This window comes from Trematomus bernacchii, unplaced genomic scaffold (assembly GCF_902827165.1).
Source record: "Trematomus bernacchii unplaced genomic scaffold, fTreBer1.1, whole genome shotgun sequence".
Classification (NCBI taxonomy): domain Eukaryota; kingdom Metazoa; phylum Chordata; class Actinopteri; order Perciformes; family Nototheniidae; genus Trematomus; species Trematomus bernacchii.
In genome coordinates, this window is record NW_022987513.1 from 4,196,500 (window position 1) to 4,211,115 (window position 14,616).

The following is a 14,616-nucleotide window of genomic DNA, read 5'->3' on the forward strand; positions in this document are numbered from 1 at the left end:
ACAGTAAAAATAAACATATTTATAACTAGTTTAGGTAGTTTGAGAGGTAATTAAAATAGCTAAGGGTGATGATCTGACTTGAAGTGTGTGTTTTGCTCCCGCTGCATCACAGCGGGAGGAGCTGCGTGTCTCCGTCCTGTCAGATTAGACTTCACTCGCGTTTATGTCCATATCGAGATAAAGATAAATAATCTGAATTCAGTGTGCAGTGTACTTTTGCGGGGGTGAGCAGCAGAGGTGGGGAGAGGCGGGGCTATTGCGTCGTCATTATCAGAAAATGACCGTATAGCGGCTACCACACGGAGCCGTTGGACCCCCCAGAGCGCTCCGTTCCCAGATCTATCCACCTTTGGACCCGTTGTCGTTTGCGGGGTCAGTTTCTATCGTTCCGTTACGGCGTCGTGTAGCAAAAAGGGCTATACGCAAGAGAAATATGCGGATACAACCCGTTTTCGTTCCAGTGGGGCCGGGGCCTTAGTGATGTCACTATGCTACGGTAGTAAACAGTTGAAGACCATTTACATGCACAACAATCTATATAACACACTATAGGAAAGTGAAAACCCAATAAGCATAATAGGGCCTCTTTAAGAATTATCACCAGGTGTCTGAATTGTGTATTTTTAACTTAAATACAAACATTTCGTACCATAAGTTAGAACTTATACATTCACCAGAATGTTAAAATTAACTCTGTGAATGCTTAAAATGTCATTATTTATTATAAGGGATATCAGTCGGCAAAGGATAAAGGGAAAATCCCTTGATGAATCTGAATAAAGCCTTTTCTTCAGGGCCTTTAGCACGGTTTCCTCCCTGTTGGCGCACTGACTTGTGTGGATGATGAACTGCTTACAGGATAATGAGCAGATTATGAGGTCAGACTGCAGTGCCGTGTCATGTTGGGGGTGTTACAGTCTAGAAAGGCAGATCCACATGCAAACATCTGTCATGGGGAATACAACTGGTAACTTTTCGGAATCTTTAGTTCTCCTTCTGCAAGTGTTTGTGTGTCAGGAGGCTCACTCTTACTTTAAATGTGATCAGGTGAAAGATTGTTAAAAACATCTGTGGTATCAGTTGTAGTTTGTGTTAATGCTTCCATTATCAGATGACTTATGCGGCCATTTTTCCGGGAGGTAAAAGTAATACATATTTAATAGGAAAATGCAGAGAAACTTTTTTATTTTATGGTTATGGTATTTAAATGGAGAAAAGAAAAGGAAGTACGCCTAGCATTATAGCCTTGTATATTGATCAATATATGTATTGAATTATGCGGGACTTTATGTTTAAATAATCAGTGCATGTTCTTACCTTAGCTCCACTTTGGCACCACAATACTGCCCTCACACACACATACACTTACACACACAATATTTTAAGCACCATTAACCTGTTTAACTACAGAGTTTAGATTGTGGATACGTTTTTTTGTGTGTGTGTTGATGCCATCGTATTCCTTTCACACAGCGTTTGCTATTCTAACAGCTCTAACAAAGGAGGTGGAATGCCATTGTTAAGAAACAAGAAACCTGCAAAGCCTTCCAACACGTAGCAGGCCATTGACCTTTCAAAACCTTTTCTTCTGAAGCGCACACAAAGAAAGAGTGAGACAGAGAGAGCATTTACATTTATAATCTGCAGCCAGTGGAATACTTAAACAGACATTTACATTTTCTGTGCTTAAAGGTAGGGTATGTAAGAATGGAGAAACCAGCTCGAGTGCGCTAGAATTTTAAACTACGCAGCCGAAGAAAATCTGCCCCTTCCTTCAGACTTCCTTACAGAGCCCCTCCTCCAACACACACGAACGCACACATGACCAATGAGGGCACGAGATAAGTTTGTGCACGAGATGGAAGGCTGACAGGCAGGTAGGCCATCCAATTATTTTAGCCGGGCTAAAATAATTGGTCGTGCTTTTTACAGCGCCACGGCTTCCACAGATGACATTTTTTAATGTATTCATTGCTATCGGGATGTTAAGAGCATTCCATGGAATATAACAAAAAGGGTTTCTGAAGTGAATTACCTACCCCACCTTTAAAACCCTCCTGTTGCCCTCCTGAATGCCATCGTTAAGAAACAAGAAACCTGCAAAGCCTTCGAACACGTAGCAGGCCATTGACCTTTCAAAACCTTTTCTTCTGAAGCGCACACAAAAAAAATGTATGCATTTATTGTCAAAGCATTTAATGTATTCATTGCTATCGGGATGTTAAGAGCATTCCATGGAATATAACAAAAAGTGTTTCTGAAGTGAGTTTCTGAAGTGAATTACCTGTTGTCTTCGGGTCAAATCTGACCGATTTACTACTTTCATCAATCATAACTTTTTTGTTTTACATTCGATTGCATTAAGGCTTTATGATATCCTTCACAGTAGACATTTGAACATATACAATTGCTGATCACCACTTTCATTGAATTTTGGATGATTTAGTCAACTTTGTAACACCCATGGTTCCCGGTCAAAAATGACCGCCATAAAGAAAAGGAATTAGTAACCATCCGGATCAGATAAAACACACACACAAACACCCACCCACCCACACACCCACCCACACACACACACACACACATACTCTAGATGTGTCCCGAGCCCTTATGTGCCCATCCCCCCATGTGAATCACACCTGGCACTCACAAACACACACAGAACAATTTGACATATTTCCCGCTCTTATGTGCCCATCCCCCCCCACATGGATCACACCTGGCACACCCAATACATGTTCAGTGTCTATTCTTTGTATATTTACTGCAGTTTTTCATGTATACCAGTAGTCTGATACAATATTTACAGTTTGAAAGGGTGTTAAATGAAATTTGGTGATGATTAAGGGTTTTTGTGTTAATGTAATAGCAGTTAAAACAGGACCGGTCAAATTTGACCACGAACACCAAAGTAAGGGGGGGGGGAACTAAGACAATAGAAGGGTTAAGTACGTTATACTCTACACACCAGAGCAATGGACTCCATGCAGGAAAAATATATAAGAAGCCTTCTGGTTTTTGTTTCCACTATTCGTTCTTATTTTGTTATTTCACATTGTCTTCTGGATTTGTCCATATTTTGCTTTTTTTGCTTTTCTCTTGGGAACAGTCCACAAATGATGTGTCCAATGAAGGAAATACAAGTTTTAAACTTGGGGGAAATAAACATTAAGATTATTATCTCTTGTAGAGTAATTCATTGACTTAGGAAATACCAATGGTCCATCGATCTCAATTAAGACTCAAAACCCTTGGAGGATGATATTGCGTGATATTAGTTTATTTCTCAAATCTTGATATGGATTGTGCACCTGTATAAACGTTTAACAGTGGATTATCTTAAATCCCTGGTATCTGACTTGACAGACAAGGCCTGGATGGATGTGAGCCTTGTTCAAACAATCACTGAAGGGCTTCCAGGTTTTATCAAGGAATATATTGGCATCTGTAAGTGAAAATCAATTTGTTTTCAGTTTGATATGCTTCCATTTAAATACTATGAGACGTCTAGCTTAAAGAGTTAAAAAGACTTTAGAAACGTAGAAAAGTTGATGCTGCAAATTGTGGGAGTCCATTTAGGACCGTTCAGACCAAAACATTTCCCAATTGTGTAAATATTTGACAAAGGAAAGCAGTTTCACTTGGTTTGGACAGGAACACAACATGTGACGTAGTTAGCAAACACTTTTAAACACAGTAATGTACCCTGAATAGAGCCTTGCACTTCAGTACACCATGCCTCGCGATACGTAGAAGAATAGTGGACTACAGTGCGTTGAGGATATGGTTCCACTGGTTTTGGCAGACCTATGTCCTGCTTCCAAATGTGTTTCAGGTGGATTGTTGGGTTAGGGTTACGGGAATCAATGGAGCCATAAATTATAGAGGTGGGGCATTTCAAGGTTGGACATAAATAGAAGCTTTTTTAACAGTACCGCAATTTTACTGAACTTCTCCTTTTTCTTCTATTTTTTCTTCTTCTTCTTAACTTGTATTTTAGGCAATGTTATCTTTGCTAATAATAAAAAAATTGCGTCACACCTATCATTTTAAATCAAGTGGGATTCATCTTCACGTTCACGTGTTTAAGAAATGAAGGATAAAAAAAGTTGGTGCACCTAGAATGGATTTCTTTTTTCCCCTTAACATAGAATTAAGAGAACATATAAGATACATTTAAGACATAAGACTTAATGTTTAATCTTCTTATAATTGTGAATCTTCATCTGAATTCCGTTGTCAAATAACATCAAACTCTTAAACATCATATCCTTTCTAAGACATATTTCAACTCTAGCTGCCTTTACCAAATTGAATAATATTGTTTAAGTAGCAAAAGCACTTACAGCATATTCAAAACGTACTTACCCTGTTTGATTGTAATGCTCAGCACTTGGGAACTGAACATTACTCACTCCCACTGCTTTCCTTCCCCCAATGCACACAGTCTCATCTTCTTAGATTGAATCCGCTTCATGAATATTAATTGACAACATTTAACACTCTAATGTTCTTGTTTATACTGAAGTAAAAAGAAAATACAAACTCCCTGCATTCAAATTAAGGAGAGGAAGTCCAGCGATGTTACATTAGTGAATTAACACACACACACACAAGTGGAAAGCGTCACAGCTAACATATACAGTATCTACATGCTCATTATGGTTCGTGCCGTGCATCACAGAGCAGAGCACTTTCTCACAGTATGATTAGACTAATGTGATCATAAGCCATCCAGTTGTGTTCGTCTGTAAGTGCATTTATATGCAAATAAAGAGAGATATAAGTCATGAATAAGAAGAAAACAATTATAATAGATGGATAGCACATTGCTTACATTTTCATCACAGATATGTTACATATTTTTTAGTTTTTAATTGTAATATTGTATTTTCCTCTATTTAAAAAAATTATGATATTATATTTGTATTATTTGATTGTATTTTCCCTTTATTACTGTATATGTTCATATTTTTTAAGTATTTATTCTATAGTATTATTATATATTTCTCCTATTCTATATTTATATATCTTGTTTTATAGTACACATTGTTTCATCGTATATTTTCCTTTAATAGTATTTTTTATATTTGATATTCATATTTCTTGTACATATTTTTATAGTGTTTTTTCGTATTATATTATTTCATATATTTCTATTGTATTTTTCTCCTATTTTACATCTCAGTTCTTTTATGATTTGCTCCTTCTTTCTCTAACATTTCCTTATATGTAAAAATGTACTTGGCAATAAACCAGATACTAATTCCCATCATATTTAAAATGCAATGCCTGTGAAGAACAAGGATCCATCACCTTGAAAGGCATGTCCTTAATAATAATAATAATAATGACTTGAATTTATATAGCGCCTTTCATAACCTCAAGGTCGCTTAAAACCTTCACCTGCAACCGTTCACTTGTCAGTCGGTGGAGTTATTACTGCATCGGTTTCCAGCGCTCCATAACAACATGAGGGCATGAGGAGGCAGGGAGCCAGAAATAGGGGGGAAAGGCTGACAGATGAGTAAAATCAGACACAGAAGGGAGGGAGTGGTGCAGAAAGGCGGGAGCAGCTCGCGTGAGTGTTTGGAAGGAGAAATCAGAAATCCAAGAGAATCAGCTGAAAGGAGAGATCCGTCCCTCTGAGTCAGATCTGAAAGCAGAGAGAGGAATCAACAGGGCCAAAGCCTCTTTTAGATTCAGAGCGGTGGAGCCAGACCGGAAAACAACAGGCTGACACAAACCGTGAAACAAATCGAGGATTATCACTCTGTGGGTTGTTTGACCAGGCTGGTTTCCACGGCGACAACATGGGCGCAGTTGTGGGCACTTTGACCATGCAAACTAAGCAGAGGAGACCGTCCAGAGGTACGTAAACAATACCCAGGAAAAGATGGAGAGAAGGCAAAAGAGCAACAGAAAGCGTGACTAACCTGAGAGAGTGTGGGGGAAATAACAGAGAATTTGGACCAATTGTAATTCATACTATGTGTTCATTTACATTTTCTTCATGTTGAGCATTTAGCATAAACAATAACTTGTGTTTGCCATATTTTTGTGGAGAGAGTAAAAATGAATGAAGAACGAAAACAGCCACAAAATAGACCTGCTTATGCATTTGCAAATGGTACTTACATGTAACCAACTAAATATGCTGTATATGTAAAGTACACCAATTGCATTAATGCATTTTTTTTATATTCCAGAGTTTGGAAAAAATAAAATGAGAATAGCTATGTTAGAAGAAATAAGGAGTATTTTCTCAAGGAAGTAGCAGAAGAATTGTGAGGGATAAGCAGTGAGAGCAGTTTGGCATAAAGCCGCGGTGTGAGGAGAGATTAGAGTTTCAACAAGATAGTCACATGTCCTTGAAAAATAACTAGAGAGCAGAATCCCTGCCCCTGACTCTGACTGCGTGTGTTTTGTGCGGATGTGAGTGAAAGAGAGAGGGGGAGAGTGTTCAGAAGGGAGTGTGTGAATTAACAGGCGGCTCACATATCATACCTCTTCCTGGCCTTATGCTTGAGATGCTCGTTGTCATGGAGACTGGGTTGTAGGGGCATAGAGGAGAGCGTGAATGATACTCGAGCCAAGATTCAAATTCATAGCAGCGTGAAACAGAGATAAAATACCCGAAGCAGTAAACAGAGCAATTCATCTCTGACGGCAGGCGGAACGTGCTGTTTGTATTTAAATGTATATAATAGTTATTCGTCCTTGTTTTAATAAAAGCTGTTGAACAAAATGGCGAGAAAGAAAGCCCAGAGGTCATCCTGTTTTTTTTACCACTCCATTAGAGAGTGTGTTGCGTAGCCAGCTGTGTAGAAGTATATGAGATCAGACAAGACAAGATAACACTTTATTGATGCTACATGAGGGAAAATAAGTATCACAGAACCAGGGAGAGGTACGTCTACACGTAAAAATAAGTCTGAGTCAGAAAGTATACAATACGAAACTGTAGAGAGCCAAAGTCTTTTTCAAACACGCAGGTATTTCTGTCTTCAGTATTTGCTGTTTGTGTCACTGACCATCTGGACTTTATTCTACAATATACTGTATGACACCAGTATGGTGGAAACAACTGTGGAAGTCTGTTTTTTCTGGAATCACAACACAAACAAAAATAACTTCATAGACCAAGTATTGGTAGCAGAAGCTGCTGTTGTTCAATGACATGAATGTAATAAAAAATATAATGCAAACAATAAAAAGGTTAATTTCTCAATGTTTATACTTTATGTATATTCAATGTGTAATAGGCTACAAAATAATCAAGCTACTAACTAACAGCATTGCAAGAATATGTCAAATTAGCAAACTGCCGAAAATCTGAGAGCCGATCAAATGAACATTGCTATTTTATCATTTTCACCTTTGCAATTGTCCTATAGTTAAGCTGTCTTTGTGAGTGTTCATCTAATGAGGGGCTGGATGGTACGTGTTCATTTGTTTTTTGGATAGAAACCAAAGTGGCAGGAAAGAGAAAATTACTTCCACCTTCTTATAAAACTAGCTAACTAGTTTAGGAGTCAAAAAGCAGAGCCATTAAGTCTCTGAATATATGTTGGGGTCAAAATCTTACACATTGCAACTTTAATGCCTTGAGACAACAAGTTTGAAGAAAGGATTAAAACTACTCATGTATGTATGGTTAATATATACAGCTACCAGCCAGCATCAATATTCAATTAGCTTAGCTTAGCTAAAAATCAGAAAGCAGGGGGAAATGGCTTTGTCCACAAGAAGAATTACCCTTGGCAGCATCTCTTAATCTCACTTAATATAATTGTATCTTGTTTGTTTCATTTGTATGAAGTGCAAAAGTGATATATTGCGGTTTTATGTGCCTGACAAATTCTTGGCTAGGTGAAGCAACTTCCTGTAGTTTTGTCGTCACTGTGAGATTGCAGGGACTCCAAGAAAGAACAGGGTTTTACAAACAAAATGTACCATCTTAATAAGTTAGCTTTAAAGCTGCTGGCAGGTGGACTTTGGACAGAGCCAAGTTAGCTGTTTCCCCACTGTTTACAATCTGGTCCGCTAAGCTAAGCTAACCAGCGTGTGGCTGTAGCATTATAATTACCGTTACAGACATTTTACACACATCATTTCACTATTTTCTCATCTTAGTCTCAGCTATAAAGCAAATATGTATGTCTTAAAATGTCAAACTATTTGTAAAAGGTCAGGTGACAACTTCATACAGTTAGGGAATGCTTCCAGGCCTTTACTGTACAATGTAACCTGGAAAAGCACAACAGATCCAACCTGTTGTCTACAATCAAAGCTACACTTGTAGCACCTTCACAACCTGTCACTCAGATCAGTGGTGTGTGTAAACACTACTGTCCTAAAGCAGCTGCAGCAGCTGGCATTACCAGTATGACAGCGCTGCAGCTTGTCTATAAAGTCACCATCTGGCACAAACCTATTATTATCTCCATCACTTCATTGTGTAACACTTTATTCCCAGTGCATGCTAATGAATGTTTATGTGCAGAGCAGCTGCTGCGCCATTTATATCAAGACCACTGCCTTCATTGCTACAGTACAAGCATCATCACTAGAGTGTCTGCAGCATTTATCTGCATGAATCTTGTAAGAGTATATCTCTTGGTTATAGCATTATGTGTGTGGTAATGTGATCATTCTTTCCTCCTTTGGGATATCAATAAATGTTACTAAACCCCAAAGCAGTAGCAGTTACTAGTTAACGGAAGTAGTACTTTTAGCTTCTGCCACTAGCCTGGGTCCATGTGGTTTAAATGTCATCCTCAGTGTGTGATGTGTCCGGCGTAGCGATATACTGCACATGTGTAGAACCTTTAATCCAAGCAGATACTACATAACTATTTTGTGTCCATTTAGGAGTATAACCCAGCCCAGGCGTAAATCTCTTAACAGATATGTGCTGCACATAAATGCAAATATTTCTAGGCAATGGACAAGATGTTGGTATCTGCTTTCTGTTTGTACTCCGAGTAGTATTGACCTATCGTGTTTTGAGTGGGTTTTAGTTGTGTGCAGACAAACAATTCATGTGGAGAGCCTGAATGCTATCTCGGAAACCCTTGCTAAAGTCTGAGGCTGATTAAGCTACTTAACTGAAAAATAAACTGTTAACCGTGTGTATTATCACTTTTTGTGAAACAATCCGTAGGTAGATGCATCTCTCAACTATATTCTCGCATCTGAAGTAGTTATTTGTACTGTACGCAATAATACCTCTGGATATTTGTTATCCTGGCTACACAGCAACATCTGAAATATTGGCCCTTTCCCCCAGACGTTTATTTTCATCAGACCAACAGTTAATTTCCCTCTTAATTTGCCAGTAACCCCAAAATTCAAGTCAATTTCCTTTTTCTCATCCTGCTTCAGAGATCAGTGACTTAATGTTGGCTTTCATCAAATACCATGTTTTTGTTATGTCCTCTGAACATATTGTGTTATTCTCTTTCTCTCACCTTTTTCTTCACACTTTCACCTCCTTCTTTCTCTTTTCCCATTTCTCCATGCCCCCCCCCTTTCTAATCAACACTTCTCCCCGTTTCCTTTTCTCGCCCTCATTTCATTTCATCTGTTTCTGATCACACTATAGTGTAAAGCAAATGCAAGTGTTGTGGTGTGGTGACAGGCTTTTACTCACAAGAAGGTGAATGTTCAAACTGTGTTTGACACCTTTTTTTTTAATCAGTCAATCTAGTATATTACGCATTACCTCATCCTTTCTCTCTATCCCCATGACAACAAGAGCTAGGGAGATCACAACACAAGCTGAGAGAAAGATGGAGGGATTGAGAGGAAGCTTTACGTAAACACATACTGTATGTTCAGCTGATAACTGAAAGTATATTCCACAGTTCAGCATCAGTGTCTATTCGATAAAAGCGGAATCAATATGCCAGAATATGCTAATTACATCACATGACATGTCACGTGTTAGACACTTTATCCAAAGCGACGTACGTACATGCAGTGCTGTTGGCAATCCCCACAGGAGCAGTTTGGGGTGAAGTGACTTGCCCAGGGACACAACGACATGCTGACTGCAGTGGGACTCAAGCTCACCCCTTATCCGAAGATCAGCGCACTACCCCACTGAGCCACAGCCTCCCCTAATGTCACACTAAATGTATTAAAGTGACTTCCCCAAAACCTAATATGCAGTGTAAGTGCTATTTATCAATCTCAGTTTGTTTTGCTGTTTGTTGTCGAGTGTTGGATATACAGTATCAGCTATAGAGTTCTCTGTCATCTGTCCAATATAATGGAAATGGATCCAAGTGCAAAAATACAACAAAAGTATCGTTTTATGCTCTGAGATAATCACGTAAGCCGAATGACGTGTAGTTTCGTAATACCCCAGAGAAGACAGACATAAATGGCCAATATTTTCAGAACTTCCGGCAAAATAGAAGTAAGATGAACAAATATTTTTGATTTTTGGGTTAACGTTTCCCTTTAAACGGGCACTAGTATGCTCATTTTCAGGTTCACAATTGTATTTGTGCCTCTACTGTGACATGTCTCCATGCTTTAATGTTCAAAAAGCTCTTTATTTTTCTCATACTGCCTGTGCTGCAGCACCTCCTTTCACCCTCTGTCTGAAACCAGAGCCCAGTCTGCTCTGATTGGTTAGCTGGCCGGCTCTGATGTGATTGGTCAACCGCTAACAGATGTCCCGCCCCTTAGCCTATCACGTACAATGTGTTGGAGAGCTAGCCAATAGAAGCGTGAGTGTTACATAGTGATGTCACTATGGAAGATGTCTTTCCAGCTCATTCCACATTATTTCTGGATAATCTTGAAGCTAATAGGGAAGCCTCATATCCTACATATTTGTAAGTCTTGTCTAATCTCATTAAACACACCAAGACCAAAGCTTGAAACTAAATGTAGTAAATAAACAGCACCAAATAAAGACGATTCATAGATCCAAGAAGAAGCCATTCATCGAACAAATGCAGCTAACTAAAGTTTACATTCAGCACTTAGCATCACAAACAGTTAATGCCACGGGGAATTGCTAATAGCAGATGACCAACAAGATATTTGATATTAAATTAGAATCTTCCTCTAACAGATGATGCATGATACTAGATACAGTCTCAGCGGTTAGAATTCATCTTGACACCGCTGCTGAGTGGGTCGAGTGAGTCATCGCCGCCATCCAAATAGCCATCATCATATATTCATCTCAATCTCTTTTCCTTAATCGAACCAAGTGATGCAGACACAGCTACAAATCTTGTTTGTGTGTGCATTGTTCATGTTTCTTTGTGGAAATTAGCGAGATCCGATGGGGTTTTGTTTGTTGAAGTTACTCATCATAGGATGTATCACTTGGTCTCCATAAAAGCAAAAATACATTGCTGATATCACAGGGACCAGTTGGGATTTACAAGTAAACAAGAGACTGATGTGTAAACAAATACGCTGCCGGTGAATGCAATAAAAACGTCCTGTTTTCTCTCCGATGTTTGCTCATCTCTGAGAACTTGTTGTGTGGATTGTGTCCTCTGCCGGATTCTGGGATGTTGGTTTAGCCCTGTAGCTGGAGACAGTCGTAGTGACAAACCCTTACCCCAGCAATATGAGTACTCCTTACATCATTAGCCACCATCCATCTTCACAGCACCCAGTACTGAGCACAGTAATAAACCCCTCAAGGGGATCTATTTGTCAGACGCATGTATTTTTCCTCCACCAAATCCATTTCTCCCTTTTTTTACCTCATTGTGAATTGTGACTCTTTCATCTTCCCCCCGCAAGCGCTCTTTTTTGCCGTCCTATCAAATTTGTATTTCTTTGCTGCCACCCTCACATTCTTAAGATGACTCGTGTGTATTACAGGAAGAGCATTTGTCAGACAGGGATTGCAGAAGTCTTGACATGATTCTGTGTGATAAACGTATGTCTTTTTATCTTTCTATCTTTTCTGGCTGTAGATAGAACAGATGATGAGCTGGAGATGACGACGGTGTGTTACCGGCCGGAGGGTCTTTCCCAGTTGGAGGCGCAGACCAACTTCAGCAAGCAGGAGCTGCAGATCCTCTATCGTGGCTTCAAGAATGTAAACACAGACTTTCTGGTTTTATTATTACATTATCTTGGTGAATTCAAGTAACTTCAAGGTTAAAAATGTAGATTGCCTTAATAAAAACACTTTTTTTTTCTTTTTCCCCAAATGGCATCTAGCTTTTCAGATTTGTATTAGATTTGTTTTAAGATCCTTTGTCTTGACAAAAAAATTACACAAAAATGCAAAAAAGTGACCCTGATGTTTGGCACCGAATATTTGTATTTTGTGTGGAATTATTACCCAAGACACAAAAAGCAGTTTAAAAAACGTGTGTGTTAAGGCCTGAAGGGGTTATTGTTCCTAACTGCAGCGGTTTTATATCAAACTAAAGAAAAGCAATAAACAATACAGCTATTTTTGTTCTGCTTAACTATTCACAAATGCTAATTTTGCTAGCTAACTAGCTCAAATTTGTAAGAGATTCCTGGGTCAAATGTGATGAGGTCATGCCTCCACAGTGCTGCTGATTTCTTCCAACAGTAGAGTGGAGGAACCTTACTCCGTGTTTGTCTTTCCTCAGGAGTGTCCAAGTGGGGTTGTCAATGAGGAAACATTCAAACACATTTACGCACAGTTCTTCCCTCATGGAGGTAAAGTGCAATCAAATGTCTTTCATTGCTCTGAGAAGCATTTTCACAGCAGCAGACCGCTCACGTTATCTGTTTTTGTGTTTCAGATGCAAGCATGTACGCACATTATCTCTTCAATGCTTTCGACACCACAAACAATGGCTCCATTAAATTCAAGGTCAGTCCTCCTCCATTTTGTGTCAAATAAGACTCATTCCTTGCTTCCATGATGCTTTCAGAATCTGACTTTGTATTGTTTTCCATTGCTATCAGGACTTTGTAATGGGTTTGTCTATACTGCTGCGGGGAACGCTGAGAGAAAAGCTTGAGTGGACGTTTCATCTTTATGACATTAACAAAGACGGATACATAAACAGAGAGGTGAGGTTGGGCTCTACGAGTGTGTACAGTGTTGAATATGAAGTCTATGTCTTATCACAATGTGACCTTGTCTGTTCTCAGGAAATGACGGAGATTGTGAGGGCAATTTATGACATGATGGGGAAGTTCACCTACCCTGCAATAAAGGGAGACGTCCCGCAGCAGCATGTGGACGCTTTTTTCCGGGTAAATAAGTCTTATTTTGAATATAAGATCAACGAAAGTCAAAAGTAAAGTGTCTTTAAAGATACCCCTGTAGATCTAAAATGATAATATTAGCTTCATTGAGACTCTTTACAAGTTGATGTTGCATAAAGCTTATACATTTTAAGTCATTAGCAAATGTTTTATAATGATTCTCCAGTTGGTACTCAATACTGTGAACATGTTTCTGTAGGTACTATAATCTATATGTGTTGCAACAGGACATATTTGAGACTGATTTGTATTATTATTAGGGTCTGAGACCTAGGTCGGCGAAGACCCTATTGAAATCGGTCGCGCAGCGACCGATAAACCTTTGACCCCCGCAACACATGTGAAAACTCACCAAATTTTGCACGCGCGTCAGAAGTGGTGCAACTTGCGATATGTAATTGGTTCCGGAACTTTGCGTAAAAAATTGTGTAGGCCACGCCCACTTCTGTTTTTAACGTAAACTCCCCCCACTTTAACTTTCACGTAAACGAACGAAACTCGCTACGCATATCTAGGGTGCGGAGACGAACAAAAAAGCCTCTTGGAGGGGTAAAAAATAACGTACAGGAAGTCGGCCATTTTGAATTTGGCGTCGAAAAAACGCGATTTATCGCGTTTCTCGTCCTCCGCGCAAAATCTATCTTCTCCCAGGGACTTTATCCGTACGACTCGAAATTCGTCGGGTAGCATCTCCAGACATGGGCAATTCAAAGTTATCACGGAAGTTTTTTTCTTTCGCACGGCGCAGCCGTGATTTGGCGCCAAAGTTTGCGTTCGCTCGATGCTAGGCCCATCAAACGCCATGGAACACGATGATGTCATAACTCCAACTGACATGCTCACAACGCCACCAAACTTCACATGATGGTTAACACTGCGGCCCTGAACAGCTCGACGTCAAATTTTATGTTACTTAATATGGCGTTACCATGGCAACGAATCCCTCGCCATAAAACACGGTGTCGCTGTAACTCCAATGGACACGGTCCCATCGTCCACCAATCTTCACTTTTATATCACCGGTCCATGCCTCAACAGCTCTACGTGAAATCTGAGATCTCACCGTATGCCGTTTCCATGGCAACGCATCCCTCGCCGTAAAACACAATGTTGTCTTAAGTCAATGGAAAATGGTCCAAACTGCACCACACTTCAGATGATGGCTACTAGTCCGGCCCTCAACAGCTCTACGTGAAATCTGAGATCTCACCGTATGCCGTTTCCATGGCAACGTATCCCTCGCCAAAAAAAACGATGTTTCCGTTACTCCTATGAAAATCATCCAAATGGCACCAGACTTCAGATGATGGCTGATGGTCCTGCCCTCAACAGCTCTACGCCAATTATGGGATGTCATCATATGCCGTTTCCATGGCA

General features: G+C 39.6%; 1 protein-coding gene across 2 annotated transcripts in view; it reads left to right on the forward strand.

The window, feature by feature from the left end:
- The window catches only part of kcnip1b (Kv channel interacting protein 1 b), a 30,884-nt gene that overhangs the window by 12,002 nt on the left and 4,266 nt on the right, over positions 1 to 14,616 (forward strand). The window contains exons 1-6 of one of the 2 annotated variants that reach the window (XM_034152061.1): positions 5,515 to 5,871; positions 11,958 to 12,082; positions 12,612 to 12,681; positions 12,768 to 12,838; positions 12,934 to 13,041; positions 13,123 to 13,227. In XM_034152061.1, coding sequence (XP_034007952.1) covers positions 5,814 to 5,871; positions 11,958 to 12,082; positions 12,612 to 12,681; positions 12,768 to 12,838; positions 12,934 to 13,041; positions 13,123 to 13,227 — 537 coding nt within the window. In that variant the 5' untranslated portion in view covers positions 5,515 to 5,813. Of the gene's footprint in view, positions 1 to 5,514; positions 5,872 to 11,957; positions 12,083 to 12,611; positions 12,682 to 12,767; positions 12,839 to 12,933; positions 13,042 to 13,122; positions 13,228 to 14,616 lie in introns of those variants that run through there. The other variant, XM_034152052.1, reaches the window with a different exon arrangement.